The 22842-nt window shown below is 29.5% G+C and overlaps 1 protein-coding gene and 1 non-coding gene across 2 annotated transcripts in view; both read left to right on the top strand.

Annotated features, from left to right (window-relative positions):
- Nucleotides 1-20667: 20667 nt before the first annotated feature.
- Nucleotides 20668-20784, top strand: LOC130824665 (U5 spliceosomal RNA). Its single transcript, XR_009046757.1, has one exon. It is a non-coding gene; the product is annotated as a U5 spliceosomal RNA (small nuclear RNA).
- Nucleotides 20785-22701: 1917 nt separating this feature from the next.
- Nucleotides 22702-22842, top strand: part of LOC130824601 (MLP-like protein 43) — a 3972-nt gene continuing 3831 nt past the window's right edge. The window contains exon 1 of the mRNA XM_057689670.1: nucleotides 22702-22842. This exon is cut by the window's right edge and continues 72 nt beyond it. Within this exon, the coding sequence (XP_057545653.1) occupies nucleotides 22725-22842 (118 nt within the window). The 5' untranslated portion in view covers nucleotides 22702-22724.

The raw sequence follows: 22842 nt of genomic DNA, 5'->3' as shown, positions 1-22842 counted from the left end.
GTCTTTTTAGCTATCGTAATTATTTTTCTTTAAAAACAGGACGTTATAATTATCTTAATTGAATACATGTATCTTGTTAAATCAGTCAAATGAGTTTTTAATTCTTCTACATTTCAGTAAGCAAATCAATATAATTTATACGAACGTTTCGCACGTTTGAATGAGCTTTTCAAAAAACGAATGTCGCTACCCTAAATTATAAAACGCGTATCTTATAAGACAAAATAAGTACTTAGTTAGTTGTATATCTTTCCAACATGAAAATTGTGAAGATAATTTTAACGTCATTTTTATCTAACGTTACAATTATAATAAACAAAATAACTTTTATAAAGCGCGTATCTTACAAGTCTTTCAAAATAAGTATTAATTCCCCTATTTTTCTTGCACTTAAATGAACCTGACATACCAACTATTTTTTTTGAAAATCGTACATGTAATTTCTCTAATGATTTTTTTTAGACATTTTAATGATTTTTTTTTTATGTTGAATTAGTCGATTGGATATTCTAATGTTTTATGGTAACCCGTTTGGTCAATCCGAACCTACCCGAAACCCAGAGTAATCCGACCTGAAACTGACCTGATCCGAAACTGACCCGACCCGAAAATAACCCGACCGAAATTGATCCGACCCAAAACCCGACCGACCGACCGTTTTCCCAGGTCTAGATGCAAGGATCAAATTAAGGTTGTCCTATGATTAGGTACAAATTTGGGTCATATTTATCGTGACTCTTGTTTGATGAGTTGAACAATAAAGCATTCTAAGTAGGAGAATGTATTAAAGAGAGAAACAAGTTGCAAGAGGTTCAATTGAAACCAGGTGAATGTGAGGGTGCTTGGACCCAATAATGGTAAGAAATAATATAGAAGATAATTGAAAAAACAGTTAATAAACAATAGAGATGACAAACAACAAGCACCACAAGTTTATGAGGTATCTTGGATACCTCTCGCTCAACAAATATCTACTTTCATTAACGAATTCAACAATATATCAATGAATAAACTCTTATACTTGAGAACAAGCTCTCAAGCCATACATCTCATAATGGAGATCTCTCACAATACTAATACATAGAAGAAAAGCTCTCTGAATGTTTACCCTAGCCCTCTTACAATGAATTAGTGCTCTCTACAAGTGTTGTGTGTTGTGATTCCATGACTGCATAAACCCTTTTTATAGAGGATATATAACATTCTAGAATCATGCATTAACTCTACAATAACTCACAACATTAAACCAAAATTAATGCCCCTTTAAGTCACATACTTAACTCCACAATAATGTAGCAACAAATCAAGAAATAATGCTCATTAAGTCACACATTAACTCACTAATAAGATAGCAATTAATTACAAATTTAGTTGCCCTTCACTAGTGGAAAAAATCTTATTTGCTGCGTGACATATACTGCGGTTTTTCAATTACGCAGCATAAAATAGGATGAAAAGGGAAAAAAAATAGGTTTATGCTGCGGTTCCACATAAAACTCAGCATATAGTCTAATTTTTTTTTTAAAAAAATGAAAGTCACATTATATGCTGCGGTTTTTGAAGACCCGCAACATATAATGTAAATTATATATATATATATATATATATATATATATATATATATATATATATATATATATATATATATATATATATATATATATATATATATATATATATATATATATATATATATATATATATATATATATATATATATATATATTTTAAACGCGCATCTCATATCCTTCTTCTTGTTCAATAAGCTAAACTATTGTTTCATTATAACGTTAACAAAAGCTAGCTAAACCCTTCTAAAACCCACGAAAAACCACTATTGCTGCTCTTGAATTCTTCATCTTCCTCGTTCTTCAACCCACAAACAACTGATGAACCCACGAAACAAAAGCTAAACTATTGTGTTCTTCAAAACCCACGAACAACTATTCAAAACCCACGAATTCTTCATCTTCTTGTTCAAAGCATTGTTCTTGTTCATCTTCAAAACCCACGAAATTGAGGTATAATTTCTCTTTTTAATATATTAAACCCTTAAGTTTTGCTAGCTATTCGAAACCCACGAAATTTAGGGCTAATTTTTTCTATACTAATTTTGTTTTTATTTTTTATTGTAGATTACTTAACTCAAGAAATCAAGCTAATTTATTTATTTTTTTTAACTTGCAAGTTCATATTTTTATTGTTTTACTCATAATTTAGTACTAAAGATATCAATTGTTTGTGATTTTAGCATTTTCAAGTTTATGTTATTAATTAATTTGTTAATATATTTGTGTATTTTGTTAAAAATGTGGTTTGTTGTTGTACATATGTTTTAATTATTAGAATTAGATATAATATACATATTTTTAGGGTTAAATAATTTAATTTTATGCCTAATATTGATGTATGAAGTTTTGGTTATATAAACTTAGAATATGAAGTATGAAGTATACAAAGTTAATTATTTTAAACGATTTTATTTTAGAATACAATGTAGTACTTATATAGCATTAAAATATAAAGTATATATTTAGGTTAAATATGTTTAGTATAAATAAGTACATATTTTTAAGGTTAAATATGTTTTGTATAAATAAGTATATATGTTTAAAAATGATTATTAATTTTGTTTTGAATTAATTAATCACACTTAGGATGACAAAAGATCGTTCTTGGGTGTATGAAAGCATTGAATTGTCAGAATTTATTGATAGCGTATTAGAACTTTGTAGTATTGCCGTAGAATTTTGTAGAATACGTGCTAAGTTACGTTTTTAAGGTTTTTAAAGTGTTTTTGGCATTTTCTTGCATAAAGTAGTTCAAACTTGGTTTGTTTTGCATGAAACTTGGCACACAACACTATTTGATATATTATTGTGTTGAAATGGTTAAAATTGAAATAAATAGTCATATGCTTGAAATTACGTGCTAAGTTGCGTTTTTGAGGTTTTTTAAATCGTTTTTGTCACTTTCTCGCATAAAGTAGTTCAAACTTTGTTTGTTTTGCATGAAACTTGGCACACAACACTATTTGATATATATTATTGTGTTGAAATTTTTAGAATTAAAAACAATATTCATATGCTTGAAATTACTTGCTAAGTTGCGTTTTTAAGGTTTTTAAAGCTTTTTTGGCACTTTCTCGCATAAAGTAGTTCAAACTTGGTTTGTTTTGCATGAAACTTTACACACATCACTATTTGGTAAATATTATTGTGTTGAAATGGTTATAATTTAAAATCATAGTCATATGACGTGCTAAGTTGCGTTTTTAAGGTTTTTAAAGCGTTTTTGGCATTTTCTTGCATAAAGTAGCTCAAACTTTGTTTGTTTTGCATGAAACTTGGCACAACACTATTTGATATATATTACTGTTTTGAAATGGTTAGAATTGCAAAAAAATAGTCATATGCTTGAAATTACGTGTGTTAGCCGCATTTTATTCATATTTTATCCCCATTATTTGCCTTTATTGTATTGGGATTTTGCATAACTATACTTGCTTTATTTGGGATTTTACGCTTGGTTGGGTATTTTGGTGTTTTTGTGCATTTTAGGTAATATTCGTCAAAATCAATCACAAACCAAGTACATTTGGCGCATACAATACAAACCAAACTCTAAAAGCTCAAGTACCAAAGCCTTGATGACCCAAGTCAAGGAAACAAGGCCAAAAGGAGCTAAAGTAGACAATTCTAAGCCCACTTGGCCAAAACTAGGTAGAGCCAAGCTTGCTCTAGCATACAAAAAACTTGTATTAGAGATAGAAGTTGAGCAGGACCATCTTGAAGGACGCTCGAGCGATGTTGGCTCGGGTCGAGCGAAAGTACTATTCACTTCCAGTAGCTTCAGAATGTCGACAGAAGCATTTTCAATGGGTCAAGTGAGCAAGCTCAGTCGAGTGGAGCCTTTTTTGTGACTGCTCTGTTTTAAAGATTTTAACTTGTGTACCTAATGCTCGCTCGACCAGGTCGAGCGGAGTGGCTCTGGTCGAGCAATTTGGGCGGTCAAAAAAAATTACGCTTTTAAAAGCTGCTGATTGGATGCCCTACCCATTTCTTTTGCCTCTCATACTCTACTGCTCCACCACCCCTATTTGTCACCCATCTATAGCCTACCTATCATACACATAGGGTGGTGGAGAAATCATGAAGCCACTACCCACCACTTGTCCTCCCTTCTATAAATAGAGAAGAAGAAGACTCAAGCAAATCATCCGGTCCTTCTACTACTCATTTTTCTGTACTTCAAGCTTTCTTTGGTATTTGTTAGTTTTAAACTTCCTTATGTACCTTCCATGATTCTAGTCTTCTATTCTTAATTGCATTTTTCTACTCAAACACTTATTAGATAGTTCAAGCTTTTGATTTATCATTGAAGATCATTTGATACATTAACGTAATTGAGATTAAGTTATTTCTTTGAAGCATTTCATCAAGCATTTGAATTGCAATTGAAGCTTTATGGAGTTATCATTGGTATTCATTAATTCTTCATTTGGTTGTCTTCCTTGGATTGAATTCCAAGCTAGTAATTCCTATTCTCTACACTTTGTTGCTTTTGATTTTATTGTTATTTATCATGAATTCAATGTCTTTAGTTATGTTCAATTTCGATATGAGTGAGTAGTTCAATTTGGCTTAGGCTAGGTATTATCACCATGTATGTAGTCTAAATTGCTTTTTTTTTTACCTTTGGCTTGCTTGTGTTGTTTATGGTTTGAAATGGATTTTTCTATTATTGTAGTGTCATTGGATTGAGGGCAAGAGTCGATTTTTAATGATAATCTATGCTTGAAAATTGAATTATCTCCATGAGAATAGGTAGATATTTTGATTGGAAATGATGAATGTGTGCTTCATGTCTTAAATAATGCTTAGCTTCATGAGAATAGGTAGTTGAGTACGTTTTAGGAAGCCTTTTTTGCTCGAGAGAGAATGTTAGTATCCAAGATGCGTTCATCCCCATAACCCATATCCATGACCTTAGGTTTAAGATTAGTAAACACTACTTTGGTGAGAAAGCCTAGTCTTTGCCTCTTCATCATTATATTACATTTTAATATGTTTTTATTGCCTTTGATCTTATGTTTTTGGTTAATTAGCATCTTTACTTGTTTTATACTTTGTTTAGCTTTAGTCTTTATTTTCTTGTTATAGTTAATTACACCAACAAACATCTATATATACGTTGTTGAACCAACTAATTGATTGAGAATCCCTTGATATACACCCCAATCCATATGGATTCGACCCGTATTTGCCGATGTACTACTCTACGTCGTGCACTTGCGGTATTACTATTAAAGGACGTAAAGTCCCGATCAACGTGCTAAGTTGCGTTTTTAAGGTTTTTAAAGCTTTTTTCGCACTTTCTTGCATAAAGTAGCTCAAACTAGGTTTGTTTTGCATGAAACTTGGCACACAACACTATTTGATATATATTATTGTGTTGAAATTGTTAGAATTGAAAACAATAGTCATATGCTTGAAATTATGTGCTAAAATGCGTTTTTAAGGTTTTTAAACCGTTTTTGTCACTTTCTCGCATAAAGTAGTTCAAACTTGGTTTGTTTTGCATGAAACTTGGTACACAACACCATTTGATATATATTATTGTGTTGAAATGTTTAAAATTAAAAACAATAGTCATATGCTAGAAATTACGTACTAAGTTGCATTTTTAAGGTTTTTAAAGCTTTTTTGGCACTTTCTCGCATAAAGTAGCTCAAACTTGGTTTGTTTTGCATGAAACTTGGCACACAATACTATATGATATATATTATTGTGTTGAAATGTTTAGAATTGAAAACAATAGTCATATGCTTGAAATTACATGCTAAGCTGCGTTTTTGAGGTTTTTAAACCGTTTTTGTCACTTTCTCGCATAAAGTAGTTCAAACTTGGTTTGTTTTGCATGAAACTTGGCACACAATACCATTTGATATATATTATTGTGTTGAAATGTTTAAAATTAAAAACAATAGTCATATGCTAGAAATTACGTGTTAAGTTGCGTTTTTAAGGTTTTTAAAGCTTTTTGGGCATTTTCTCGCATAAAGTAGCTCAAACTTGGTTTGTTTTGCATAAAACTTGGCACACAATACTATATGATATATATTATTGTGTTGAAATGGTTAGAATTGAAAACAATAGTCATATGCTAGAAATTACGTGCTAAGTTGCATTTTTGAGGTTTTTAAACCATTTTTGTCACTTTCTCGCATAAAGTAGTTCAAACTTGGTTTGTTTGCATGAAACTTGGCACACAACACTATATGATATATATTATTGTGTTGAAATTTTTAAAATGAAAAACAATAGTCATATGCTTGAAATTACGTGCTAAGTTGCTTTTTTAAGGTTTTTAAAGCTTTTTTGGCACTTTCTTGCATAAAGTAGTTTAAACTTGCTTTGTTTTGCATGAAACTTGGCACACAACACCATTTGATATATATTATTGTGTTGAAATGGTTAGAATTGAAAACAATAGTCATATGCTTAAAAATACGTGCTAAGTTGCGTTTTTAAGGTTTTTGAAGCATTTTTGGCACTTTCTCGTATAAAGTAGTTCAAACTTGGCTTGTTTTGCATGAAACTTGGCACACAACACTATTTGGTATATATTATTTTTTTGTAATGGTTAGAATTTAAAATCATAGTTATATGCTTGACATTATGGCTATGTTGCGTTTTAAAGGTTTTAAAAGCATTTTTGGCACTTTATTGCATGAAGTAGTTCAAACTTGGTTTGTTTTGCATGAAACTTGGCACACAACACTATTTGGTATATATTATAGTGTTGAAATGGTTAGAACTGAAAAAATAGTCATATGCTTGAAATTACGTCGGAAGTTGCGTTTTTAAGGTTCTTAAAGCTTTTTGGCACTAACATCTATTATCTTCTACTGCTTTTAACAAGATAATGGTATTGATTACGGATATTACACTCTCAAATTTATGGACGATCTCTTACAAGCCGTGAAAAATGTTGGAGTTTAAAATATTGATGCGGTATGTATATATGTTACGTTCTTAAATTATAATATTATATATTTAATATTATGTAAAATCTAATGTATGTATTATATAAAGTTTATTTTTTAATAATTTTATATAGTATTTAGCTTTAAATGACTCTCCAAGGCAAACACGCACTTTGACAAAAGACAAAATGCATGAATTGAAGAACAAGGTGGCCCTATATGTTACTAATTTATGTGTTTAGTAGTGTAATTACTTTAAAATGACAAGGGTGAGAAGGATTTTTGTTTGATTTTGTTTGGCTGCTATATATATATAAAAAAGGATATTATGTTATAAATTAAGAACATTTTAAAAATTATTTCATAGTTACCTTTCTGTGTAACATAATTACTTTTACAATTATGAGATTTTTGTTCAATCGTGACTATAGATTTTTTTTTTATTTTAGTGAAATCAAGGGTGTAGAGTCCTTCTTACCCTTCTCATTTTCAACCCTTTCTCAATGGATCGCTCCCCTATATATATATATATATATATATATATATATATATATATATATATATATATATATATATATATATATATATATATATATATATACATATAAATATAAATATAAATAAATAAATAAATATATATATATATATATATATATATATATTTATATGTATATATATATATATATATATATATATATATATATATATATATATATATATATATATATATTTATATATATAAATATATATATATATATATATATATATATATATATATTTATATACATATAAATATATATATATATATATATGTATATATATACATATATATATATATATATATAAATATATATATATATATATATATATATATATATATATATATATATATATATATATATATATATATATATATATATATGTATGTATATATATATACATATAAATATATATATATATATATATATATATATATATATATATATATATATATATATATATATACATACATATATATATATATATATATATATATATATATATATGTATATATATATATATGTATATATATATATATATATATATATATATATATATATATATATATATATATATATATATATATATATTTATATGTATATATATATATATACATATATATATATATATATATATATATATATATATATATACATATATATATATATATATATATATATGTATATATATTTATATGTGTATATATATATAGATATATATATATATGTGTGTGTGTGTGTGTGTGTGTGTGTGTGTGTGTTTATTATAATTCTACGAGTGTATATATATTGGTGATGAATTTATGGGAATTATTTGGTAATTTCAATTGTGTATATTATACATGAATATTATGCTTTGGTTTGTTAATAAAACGAAAAAAATATTATGTGCTTCGGTTCTTGGGAAATCGCATCATTTAATGTCCTTTTTTTTTATTTACAAAAGCACATTAAATGCTGATGTTCCCCAAGAACCGCAGCATATTTTTGTTGCGGTTTTGAACCGTAGCATTTGTTATTGCCTGTCTTCTACTAGCACAAATGCTTAGGGTCAAAATCGTAGCATATAAGGGCCAAAAAATCACAGCACTTGACGTTTTTTCCACTAGTGCTTTTATTGCACCCTTAATGTTGCTCTCAACTTGACATGACTTCTTTTGAGTTATTGAGTCACTAGTCATCACCATCACACATAGATAATTTGACAGGTGCACTAATTTTCTCCCTCGCAAGGCCAATCTACCTTTATCATCAAAAGTCACCTTTCTTAGTGTCCCAATCATAATTTCAACATATGATTTAAGTCTTAGCTCCCTTTCAAGACCAAACTCATTATCAACCTTCTTTGTACACCACTCATCATGGTAGCCACCTTGAGTCTTGCATCACTCTCAACATGATGTAAGTCTCCACTTCTTGCCAACACATGGCCAATGTCGCCCACAACTCTCTTTTAATGCACTAAGCATCCCTTTGCTACCTTCAAAACTCCCTCACATTGAGTTTTCATAGTGTATATAATCTTCTCTAATATCCTTAATGAAATTAGATTCCTCATCATCTTAGGTATGTATCTCGCATCCCTAAGCTTCCTTACCAAGCCATTGTGTATCATTAAGTGCACCTCTTCAATGGCCTCAATCACACTTTCCTCATCCCTAGGCAAGGCCACCCTCTCATGCTCACAAGCCATCACCTTTGTAAATAAGATTTTATCTCTACAAATATGATATGAGTGTATGAAATTAAGCACTCAATCACCACCACCATCATCATCATCATCACAGTTGGCCCATAGCACACGACTATTATCAACATCACAATTAGCCTTCATTACAAAGCCCTTATCACTAATGTTTGGGAGCTCATCATTCTTTGCAACCTCTTTATCCAAGTTCGTTACCATTATTGTCTCAATAAAATTTCCCTCTGCTTCCCTTTGAGTTTATCACCATCACCAACCTCCATAGCTTCCACTTATTACAAGTATATAGAATATGACCTCTCTTGTGGCAATGGTAGCACACCTTATCCTTATACCCTATCCTTCCCCTCTTGATCCAGGTTTTCTCTCCAATATCCCTCTTTAATGGATTTTCCATCATGATTTTACCATTTCCTATAGATGGAATCTCATTATCAATCATACCAACCTCCATGGATGATATTTCTTCACTATGGAATTATTTATATTTACCTTATAATATGAAAAGTATGAAATATGTTTAATATTGTAAGTATAAAGTTAATTTGTTGGTGAATGATTATGATTATACTAAGTATGTATATGTCAAAAATATTGTTAGTATGCTATTTAGTATATTTTGAACATGTTTAGGAAATTGGGTGAAATATTATGTTCTATTGAAATTAAGTATGATTTATGTTACAAATTATTTTTTTTAAATTAGTGAATTTTATTCAAATAAAATTAAAAGGACATTATATGAAGTCGTCGACATAAAAAAATCCTATGGAAAAAAAGCCATAGACAAACATAGGATGTGAAAACCCCCTTTAACAAAACCGTATTGCTACCATGTGAAACAAACTTATAAGATTGATACCACTCGCATTTTCCTAAAATTAGTTGCTACTATGCAGAATTTCCCTTTCTTTTATTTTGACTAGGTACCATAATATACCAAGAACAATGCAACCAACAAGTTGGCGTTAATTATCAAACATAGCCGAGTTTACTAAGAAGAAAATCTTAATCAATAACTGTGATTTATAAATTACCATTAAAAAAAAAAGTAATAATAAAATAAATAAAACAAGAAAAATATAAAAATCCCCTCGATAAAATTAGATCACATAGTGATGATTTATCATTTTCCAAAATAATCGACGCAAACGGCAAATCCCAGCATTACACATATTTAGGTGCAGCAGCAGTATTGGCAGACTTGCACAAATATTTCATGGTGCACTTAGCTTGCACTTGATCTTATCTCCATTTTACTCAAGCCTACGTCTTAGACTCATGATTATACACTTTTTTTTTTATTTTAGACCGATCGAAAATGTGAGCTAAATGAGAATCGAGTTCTAAATTTTTTTCTCGTAAACTTTTTATATTATGAAATATAAGCTAGTATTTATAATTATGTAATTATTAAGGAATCATACATGTAGAGAATTTCGAGGTATATTTATGTGGAAAGTATAGTAAAATAATAATGTGGACAATAAAATTTAGAGTGATATTGAACAACTAATGCTTAAAGTAAAAATAATATCACTAAAAACATATAAGATTACAATATATATATATATATATATATATATATATATATATATATATATATATATATATATATATATATATATATATATATATATATATATATATATATATATATATACTATTATTATATTGTAGTAGCTCACTCTTATTCTTACAATAACTCACTCTAAAATATTGCTCTCACTTTTGCTTTACTACTCAAGAATGTTGTGGTGGGATGAGGAAAATGCAACTGATGAGTAGCTTATTTATACTACTAGAAATGCTCCAAAATTCAACAAAGGTTGGCAAGTAATTAAAGCTATTACACTTAGCTTAATAGGGGGGTGATAGGAGTAGAATTTTACCACCATTGTTTGTAAATTTCTAACTAATATATGCATTGATAAAAAAGAAATAGTTGGTGACTTTGTTTAACAATACATCATATTAAACTAATAAAAGAATATGCCACATCATACCAAAACAGTATTGCATATAAAAACTTTGATTTTTAATTAAACTTTATTTCTTGATGAATAATAATAGTAAGAAAAAAATTAATTCTTGAAACTTTGATTTTTCAAATACACTTTTTTTTAAGAAAAAAAAATGGTAAGCTTGATTTCAGTCAAGTTAAATGATTAAAATTTTTAATTATACCTTATTTACAATACAAAAATTAGAATTAAAAATAGTTGTTAATTAAAAATAACATTATAATTAAAAACTCTTAAAATTATGTATTAATATTAAGAATAATGTCAAAACATTATTATTATATATAATTCTTAAAAGATCGGATTGATGACAATTTGCGCGATTTGGATTTTATGTCAAATTAAATAAAATTTGAATTTCGATTTTTGAATTCAAATTCAAATTAAACCAAATCATATTAAACTTTAATAGTTGCTTTAAGGCTTATATTGTTTGTAAGTGCGCTTAAGATTTTTTTTAGTGTTGTCAAGTAAAGTGAAAGTGAGCTTCTATTTTAATTAGGTTCAAAATTTTGATTTTCGATTTTTAGTAGGCTTTTAAACCCAAACCAAAATATTTCGGTTTAAAATTTCAATCCAAATAGAAAATCAAAACTACATTATTTCTTTTTTGTACTGATTTGGTTTACGGATTTTATCCGTATAACTTTCACCCTAGCGTGTATATATAATAAAATAAGCTTTAAATGGGTGGAGGTAGAGTCAGGAATTTTTGTGAGGAGGAGTACAAAATACTACACATCAATTATTTAATTTGATTTTTGATACTATGTATCAATCACTCTTAATTTGTGTTTTATTCTTCATCTATATGTTAAAATATAGTTAAGTAGGATTTTATTTGATTCGTTTTAATGTAAATTTTATTCATTAATTTTTTTATTATTATAAATCATGCACATTTAGAAATATTTAGGATTAATAAGTGCATTAGATAAAGAGTATAACCAAATGAAACAATTCATGGGAAAGAAAAATGATACAAAAACAACTCATTAAAAACATTTAAAAAAATTATAATAAAAATATATATATATATATATATATATATATATATATATATATATATATATATATATATATATATATATATATATATATAATATAACGTTTCATTTAAGTTAGATATCAACAGTGTTTGGCTCTTATTATTTGGGAAAGACTGTGATAGACTGATAGTGGCCTACATGTATCATCTAATTTGGTAATGTTGATTAATGTTCTTTGTTAGGCGGCATTATTAGCCATAATTATGCCAAAACTTCTTCAAATTTTGCTCTTTTTTCGACTTATAATCTCAACCGGGTATCAAGAGCCTTAAAAAAAAAGAGGTAGAGTGGATGAGAGAAAAATAAATTAACGGATATTTCATGATATATTACTGAGTTTCTTCGAAATTCACCATATACCACATAAAATATTCTAATTCACCATATATCATTGAGTTTACGTCCGTTAGCACAGAATACCATTAATGACAACTGCCAGTGTGCCATTTGTGGTAAATTAATAATTCACCATATACCATTTACTTTTTTTATTTGCGTCAAATACCATATTTGAGAATGACGATGGGACCTTCCCCGAGAGATATCCGATAAATTAATTTATTGACTACTTATTGTTTAAGGTGAAATAAATAGGATCTTAATTATGCAATCATTTTTTGAATTACATAATTAATTTCTTAATTTTTTAAATTATTTCTTTAATTTAACAATGTCAATATGTATTCCTTTTTAAAAAAAAGCCGCAAAACAGGTTAGTAAGGTGGAAAAATTATTAGGAAGATCAAGCTCCAAACGAATGGGTACTTCCACTCCCATGGAATCAACATCATTGCGGTTAGTAATTATGAGCCAAATTATCCAGAAGAGTATCATTAAGAATTAGATGATTATGCAAATAAAGTGGAAAAAGCACTTGAAATTAATGATGATGAAGAGGAACCACTTACTTCGGAGTGATCAACAACACTGTATGATTTAATTTGACCTAATTGTTTTAATATTTCAGAATGGAGGAAAAAAAATAAATAAAATTACCAATACTATTGTCTGAACACAAGTACTCAAGAACGATGATGATCAAGATGATGATGTTCCAAGTATGACAATAGATACATCGACATTATTAGGAGGAGAGGTAGTGAAGATATCAAACCAAGTAGAAGATTACAAAGATGAAGATTAGGATTACTCAAAAATCTAACAACAACCAACAAATATATATATAAGGTATAATAGAACTATATGGGCTTTGATTCCTCTGGGATACGTACGTACGCAATTTAGTTTTCTTCCAGGATACTAGATTCAAGTCTACCTTCTCCCTTTTGTTTTTATTAATCATCTTTATTTTTAATTTATCATTTTTTATTAGCTATATTTGTTTTTTTTAGTAAATTTTTTTAATGACTATAAGCATGCAATGAATTACAATCATAGTCAAAAGCGGTGTGTTAATATTATTATAATATTTAATATGATTTTTTATATCTATATTAAAAGCGAAAAAAATGAGTTTGTAGATAGTATTTTTTTTTCCACTAGTGTTTAGAGTTTTAGATACACCGTTCACTATAGACAAAATTGTTATCTATGATTTAGACGCTTAACGGTCTGTAATGATATTAATTCGGATTTATGTTTGCTCTATTAGTGTATCCTATTCTCTCTGTTTTAGAGGAGCATGAGAACAGTTTTTTCTCATATGATATATCACTTTTTTTGTATTTATAATATGTTCCTTATTTTCTAAAAAAGACCATATATTTGATTTAACAATTATAATAAATAAAATAAAATTAATAAAATTAATAAAATAAACTTAATAAATTACCATTGTACAATACAAGAATTTATTTATTTTTTGATACACCATTGTCTTTCATCATCAAATGATCAAGTTTTTGGAAATTTCAAGGCCAAAAAATAAATAAATTTTAAATGCCTCTTAATTTAACGGTTATATTTAGTTGGCTGCCGCTCATAATTATCGAATGCTTGAGATTTTTTTTTTTTTTTGGTCAAAAATGATAAACTCATGTCAATCATTTTTGTATAAGAATTATATCAAATCATCAATTTACATACGTATATAATTTATTGAGTCGAAATCGTCCACCCCACCTATCTGCACCGGCTCTTATTCAGCCACAGAATTCTCATTAATAAATTTCCCTCAACCAGTTTTTTAAACAATTAAATAAGAATATAGCAAGCAAATAAATACGTACGACCTAACCAAATAGTTGTGCTTACTTCATTAGTGGAAAAAACATCAAATGCTTCGTTTTTTGGTCACCATATGCCACCATTTCCACCCCAAAAATTAGTTGTAGTAACAGATACGCTTTTCAAAATACTTCGGTTTAAAACCGCAACACAAAAACACACTATATGCTGCGGTTCCCCTAGAACCTCAGCATATAGTGCGTTTTTTTTAAATCAAAAAACACACTATAATCTGCTGTTTTCCAAGAACCGCAACATATAGTGATTATTTTTTCTTCGTTTCTTTCGTTTTATTAATAATCCAATGCTAATTCATTTCTAATGTATAGAGTTGCAATCAACAAACAATCATTTTTTTTCGTTTCTTTCGTTTTATTAATAATCCAATGCTAATTCATTTCTAATGTATAGAGTTGCAATCAACAAACAATCACCATATATTCATCACTAATATACACTCGATCATTAAAATAAACAAATATACAATGGCAAAATTATATGTATAATAAAATCTAACAATAAGTTAACTATATGTATATACATATAAAAAAGTCCAAAGTCTAAACTAATTACACTACCAAACACTTAAATTAGAGAGTGCACGGCTTGTCTTTCAATTCGCGGATTTCTCCTTTTGTCAAAGTGCGTGTTTCCCTTAGAATGTCGTATAAAAACCCAAAATATTATATGAAATAATTTAAAAATTTTATATAATACTTATACATTAGATTTTACCAATATTAATAATATATATATATATATATATATATATATATATATATATATATGTATATATATATATATATATATATATATATATATATATATATATATATATATATATATATATATATATATATGTATATATATATATATATATATATATATATGTATATATATATATATATATATATATATATATATATATATATATATATATATATATATATATATATATATATATATATATATATATGTATATGTATATATATATATATATATATATATATATATATATATATATATATATATATATATATATATGTATATATATATATATATGTATATATATATATATATATATATATATATATATATATATATATATATATATATATATATATATATAATATTAGAATTTAAGAACGTAACATATACATACCGCATGAATATTTTCGACTCCAACATTCTTCACGGTTTGTAAGAGATCCTAATATATTTGAGAATGTAATAGCCGCAATTAATGCGATTATCCTGTCGAAAGCATTAAGAAAAAATAGATGTTAGTGCCAAAGGAGCTTAAAAAACCTCAAAAATGTAATATAGCACGTAATTTAAAGCATATGAGTATTGTTTTCGATTATAACCATTTCAAGACAATAATATATACCAAATGGTGTGGTGTGCCAAGTTTCGTGCCAAACAAACCAAGTTGGAACCACTTTATGCGAGAAAGTGCAAAAAACGTATAAAAACCTCAAAAACGCAACTTAGCACGTAAGTTCAAGCATATGACTATTGTTTTTTATTCTAACCATTTCAACACAATAATATATACCAAATAGTGTGGTGTGCCATGTTTCGTGCCAAACAAACCAATTTGAACCACTTTATGCGAGAAAGTGCCAAAAACGCTTAGAAAAGCCAAAAACGCAACTTAGCGCGTAATTTCAAGCATATGACTAATTTTTTCGATTCTATCCAATTCAACACAATAATATATACCAAATAGTATTGTGTGTCAAGTTTCATGCCAAAAAAACCAAGTTTGAACCACTTTATGCGAGAAAGTGCAAAAAACGCTTAAAAAACCTCAAAAATGAAACTTAGCACGTAATTTCAAGCATATGACTATTGTTTTCGATTCTAACCATTTCAACAAAATAATATATTACCAAATAGTGTTGTGTGCCAAGGTTGTTGCAAAACAAACCAAGTTTGAACTACTTTATGCGAAAAAGTGCCAAAAAAGCTTAAAAAACATTAAAAACGCAATTTAGCACGTAATTTCAAGCATATGACTATTGTTTTTAATTCTAACCATTTCAAAACAATAAAATATACCAAATAGTGTTGTGTGTCAAGTTTTTTGCCAAGCAAACCAAGTTTGAACTAATTTAAGCAAGAAAGTGTCAAAAAAGTATAAATACTTCATACCTTGTGAATCACTTAATTCAAATGTATTCCTTCTGTGTGATCTACATGCATATAACCAACATCTACATCATCTTCATCCACGGATTTTGGATTGATAAAGGGCAGAGGAGTCTTCAAAAGCATCATTTTCTTCCTCATCCTCAATATCACCTATACTAAGGATACTTCTTTTTTTCGGTACAACAATAGACCATTTTTTATCAGACGAGTATACAATGTAGAATACTTGCTTGGCCTGTGTGGCTAGTATAAATGGCTCCTCACTATCACGCAAACGAGTTAAGTCTACAAGAGTGAATCCACAAGGGTCATCGTTTTTTACGCATTTGCGATTACTGTCTACCCACTTGCATTTGAAAAGACCAATAGTGAAACTAGAGTAGTCAAGCTCCTATATTTCATGTACCCGCCCCTAGTATACCAATTTAGCATCAACCAGCGATTGATGCTTGGCACTCGCGTAAAATATAGATGACACCAAAATAGAAACCCCACTATTTTGCAGGTAAGATGACTTCTTATCTTGACCCTCAGTCCAAAATGTAAACCCATTGACATCGTAACCCTCATATTTGTTGACATCATCAAGAGGACCAAGAGCTAACAACTTAATAGTTTCAAATACACCCTTGAGTTCTTCACATATTACTCGATTATTAAACCAATCAACATATTATGCAACTGCATTAATGCCCTATCCCCTTTAGAAGGATATTTGGTGTGCAATATATCAAAAAATGCTCATTCAAAAAAGGATATGCAACATATACAAGTGTGCTTGTAGAAGACTGTCTCGAGGAGGTGTGATCGATTTGGAGCCAATTTTTCCTTTTCCCTCAAGCCTTCCTCCATGTCGAGAGGTGGGAAGTCCAATATGCTTTGCCATGGCCATATACTCGACTATGAAGTTACTAATCTCATCGCTCATAGAGTCTTAAATCATACCCCCCTTGGTTGTGCTGGATTCCTCACTTTGTTTTGTAAAACTCCCATGTGCCTTTCAAAAGGATAACATCACCTTAAAAAAATTGGACCCTAAAGCTTGATTTCACGAACGAGATGGACAATAAGATGAACCATTATGTCAAAAAAAGAAGGTGAAAAATACATCTCAAACTTGCATAAAGTTACAATCACGTCAAATTGAAGAGCATCAAGCTTAAAGGGATTAAGAACTTTACTACAAATTGTGTTGAAGAACTAACATGGCTCGGTAATAGCATATCTCACATGTTTTGGTAGTATTCCACGGATTACAATTGGTATGAACACTTGCATCAATACATGGCAATCATGAGATTTCATGCTTCCCAATTTCAACTCAACATTTAGGGTCACAAATCTCTTAATGTTGGATGAGTACCCAGAAGGAACCTTAATTCCATACAAAGACTCACAAAATGTCCGCTTTTCTTCCTTGAGCAATGTGTATCAAGCTGGGCAAATAAATTTTTTCATTACTCATCTTATTCTTATTGCCCTTTCCCTTATTAATGCCACCAACTTTATTAACTCTATTTCTTTTCTTACTCACCTTAACCTGTAGCTATAGCTCCAGACGAATACCCTTACATTCAAAGTAATCTCGCACGGCCTTAACATCCTTTGTCTTACCCGGAATGTTCATGAGTGTCCCGAGTATGGCATCGCATATATTTTTCTCTATATACATAACGTCAAGACAATGCCTAACCTGTAGATCTCTTCAATATGGAAGCTTCCAAAAGATTGATTCTTTTTTCCATAGTCGGCCTTCACCCCCTTGCACTTGCCCTGTTTTACCAAATACAGTTTCAACTCCCTTAAGCTGTTTGTAAACCTCATAACCGGTCAAAGGTCAACGAGCTACAGGTTTCTCAACCTCCCCGTTGAACATCTTTTTCTTCTTATGATATTGGTGGTCTCGTGGGAGGAACTTTTGATGGTGCATGAATACGTGCTTGCACTTAGGAATCCACGTGGATTCTATGTCATCAATACATATTAGGCATACTTTCTTCCGTTTGTTCTTATACCCTGATAAGTTTCCATATGCTGGAAAATCATTAACGGTGCATAAGAGCATTGCACGCAAGGTGAACTCCTCATTAGCATGAGCATCAAACACGAAAACGCTTTCATCCCACATCTTTCTCAAATCCTCAACGAGAAGTGCAAGATATACATCTATGTCATTGCCATGTTGTTTAGGACCCAAGATAAGAAGCGAAAGCATAATGTACACACGCTTCATACACAACCAAGGTGGCAAATTATAGATCACTAATAGTACCGACCAAGTACTATGTTGAGAACTAAGATTGCCAAATGGGTTCATTCCATCCGTACACAGTCCCCAAATGTCTTATGCAACCTATCAATACTCTTCCACTCCGGAGAATCAGATGGATGTGTGAGCAAGTGACCTTTCTTCACCCTATCTGCATGCCACCTCAAATTTAATGTATCTTTCTTTACAGAAAACAAGCGCTTGAATCAAGGTATTATTGGAAGATACCACAATACCTTAGCCGGGGGCCCTTTAGCATCCCCAACCCCTTTACGCTTGTAACGCGATAACCCATACCAAGGACACTCTTTTAAGTTCTCATTTTCATTCCGATACAATACAAAATCATTCGAACACGCATGAATCTTCTGGTACTCTAAGCCGAAAGGACACATGAGCTTTTTGGCATAATATGTCGACTTTGGAAGTTCATTTCCCTCAGGAAGTATCTCACCTAACACTTTTATTAACACTGTGAAACTAGTGTCACTCCAATTGAACTTTGACTTAATGTTGAAAATTGTCAACACGGCAGTTAGTTTAGTGAACTTTGTACATCCAGGGTACAAAGGCTTTTAAGAAGCCTCTGCCAACAGGTCAAAAACACGAGGACGTTTTTCTAACTCATCCTCAACTCCCTCCATCATCTCATCAACATAATTTACATCCTTATCGACATTCTCTTCATTTGTCTCATACCCATCAACACGATCATTACATCCTCATTGACATCCACGTTATTGACATCCTCAACAACACTTTTTTCTTTGTAAACTCCCTCCTCACCATGCTAAACCCAAACATGATATTGAGGCCTAAACCCACGTCGAAGCATGTGCTCCCTAAAGATATCAACACTATCTACCTATGATACATTGCCACACTTGACACATAGGCAATAAAAACCAACTCCCCCCGTCCTAACTTAATGTTCAACGGCAATACTACAAAATTCTAATACACCATCAATAAATTCTGACGATTCAATGCTTCCATACTTCCAAGAACGATCTTTCGTCATCCTAAGTGTGATTAAATTGAAAACAAAGTACATAAATCAAAATATTTATATACTTAATCCTAATAATAATATGTATATATTAATAAAAACATTCATTCAACTAAACCTAATTAACTCTAAAAATAATACATCCCAAAATTAGCCCTAATTAACAAACTAATAATAAAAATAGGTAGAATATAAATTTTCAAAATAACAATTAACTACATTCAAAATAATAATTATCTACTAACAACAAAAATGATATCAATAATGCCCATTTACTACAAACAACACAAACATCATGAACTTGCAAGTAAACATCCATTTAAAAAATTAAATTTGATATCTTTAGTACTAAATTACAAGTAAAAAAATAAAAATAATGAACTTGCAAAACTTAAATGTTTAAGAAATTTTCTTGAATTCGTGGGTTATGTAACCTACAACGAAACCTACAATGAAAAACAAAAACAAAATTAGTAAACATACATTAAAAAACTAAGCCCTAATGTCGGTTTTGAAGAAATTGTACCTTAAAGTCGTGGGTTTTGAAGCAAGAACACGCGCTTAATGTCTGAAACAGCAAGAAGAACGAGAGCATCACAGCAAGAAGAAATTGTCAGTGGGATTTGTCAGCTGAAGATGACTTTCAATAACAAAGGAAGTTGTCCCACATCGGCTATGAAAGATACTAATAAAAGAAAAATCCTTTAAATCACTTCCACAGATCTCATACCAACTTACGCAGTCACGCCGTGAGCACAAAGCGAACTATTCTTTTGCCTTTTACTAAAGAATACCGTGTGCTCGCTGCATTAAGTGGCATACGTTTATTTTTGGAGGAAGCCTTTTAATTAAGGTTAAATGGGTCAAATGACCTGAAATATATGAATTTAATGACCTAAAAAAAAAGTAGGTTAAATTGGTCATTAGCAGGTTGATCCGATCTGCTACAGATCAGGTCGGGGTTTCAATTTTTGACCCATTAATTAAATGGGTCAGGTTCAGGTTAAGGGTTTATTGACCCATTTTTATATGATCCGAACCTGAAAATGACCCAACCCGACCTGTTTGACACCCCTATCTGTTATATCTGATAAAAAAATCGGTAATTATTTTTTGTAGTAAATGAGCATACATCAATTAAAAACCTGACTATTAACTTATTTCGATATTGACCCGATCAATAGTTATCCGTAACCGATAACTACTCGAAAAATAAAGCTCGAACCCGATCTGTACCCGAAAAAACCAAACCAATTAGTAATCGATGACAACCCGAGACCGATTGACACTCGACACGAACTTCAACCGACACCGAACTGATGCTAACCCGATAACTTGAATAACCGATCTCTAACCGAACCGTGACTAACCGACTCAACCCGAGTGTGACCCGTTGTAACAAACAGCCGAAAAATAACCGATCTGAAATGCAACCGAACCGAATAACACCCGTCCGAAATCGACCCGATCAACCGAATGAACACCTCTAGTCAAATATAGTTTGATTCTGAGAGTTCCATTTAATCCGACTGAATTTGACACTTGATTGTATTACTAAAATCGACATGGATCCAAATTACTATATCATCAACCAGAATTATATTAGTTATGAACCCGCGTTCGAATCCATAATCGAATTATAAATTTGTTAGAAGGATGAAACGAAAAATTTCGACTCGTTTGATTAGTGGTATTAAATGGTGGTAATGGTAATGAAATAACTTATAGGGTAAAATTTCATCAAAAGTTCCATATCATTCCCATGGTAATGAAACGATATGGAACTTTGATTACAAAAGTGTCATTTTGTTTAAATTTCCTTTACCACCTAATATCATCTCTCCCAATGATAACACATTGGAATGAATTTTTTTGAAGAAAATGAGATGATTGAAGTTAGACAAGCATGACCCATCATGGTAGATAAATGATTTTTCAACCAAAATTACATTAATTTTATATTTTCATTACCAAACGGGTCGTTAAAGTCTTGAGAAAAGTAAATCAAAGATAAAATCCCTTCGTCTCTTTGAATTTGCGCCTCTTTTAATAAAGTGTAAATATAAATTGTATTGAATATATCAAGTGAGATCAATAAATAAGTGAAATTGATAAAATTAAAAGGGTTTAAGAAGTTGTAAGGTTAGATTACTGAGAATTATTGGATCATTAGGTGGAAATTAAATAGGTAGAGGGAGGACGTGACAACGATAATTCATTCGTTTTCTTCCACTCCAATAATATATACATTGGTATTAACGAACCTTGTGCACCTAAAAGATTTTAAAATATAATAATTTCAAATTCCTAATACTTTATTTATTTCAAAGAATTAGTATTATTTTCCTTTTTAACTCATTCCGCTAAATTAATTTCATTTTTATTTTTGGTGTTGATCCACCAATTTTCTTGAAATCTTCTCCACATTTTACCTATCTTTTTAACTTTTATATATATATATATATATATATATATATATATATATATATATATATATATATATATATATATATATATACATATATATATATATATATATATATATATATATATATATATATTTATATATTTATATATATATTATATATATATATATATTAATAATAAAAAATGTACGCATCAAAATAAAAACGTGCATTGAAAAGGAACAAAACGTGATTGTAGTGGTTAGTAGCTATTGGGCAATAATGTTAATCATTTAATAGTGAAATATTGGTTCCCTTATAAATTGGTGTAGCTCAATAATTTAAATATAGATATAAAGATAAAAAAAATAAAAAAATAAAAAAGAAAAAGTATGAGTCTTAAACGTAAGCTTGAGGGTGAAATTGAGATCAGGGAAGCTGCAGGTCATGTATTTCATGACATGTATAAACACACACCTCACCATCTTTCTCATGCATCTCCTGATTTTG

Source organism: Amaranthus tricolor, chromosome 9 (assembly GCF_026212465.1).
Source record: "Amaranthus tricolor cultivar Red isolate AtriRed21 chromosome 9, ASM2621246v1, whole genome shotgun sequence".
Lineage (NCBI taxonomy): Eukaryota > Viridiplantae > Streptophyta > Magnoliopsida > Caryophyllales > Amaranthaceae > Amaranthus > Amaranthus tricolor.
The sequence above is the reverse complement of the archived record's forward strand: the minus strand, read 5'-3'. Positions and strand labels throughout refer to the sequence as shown.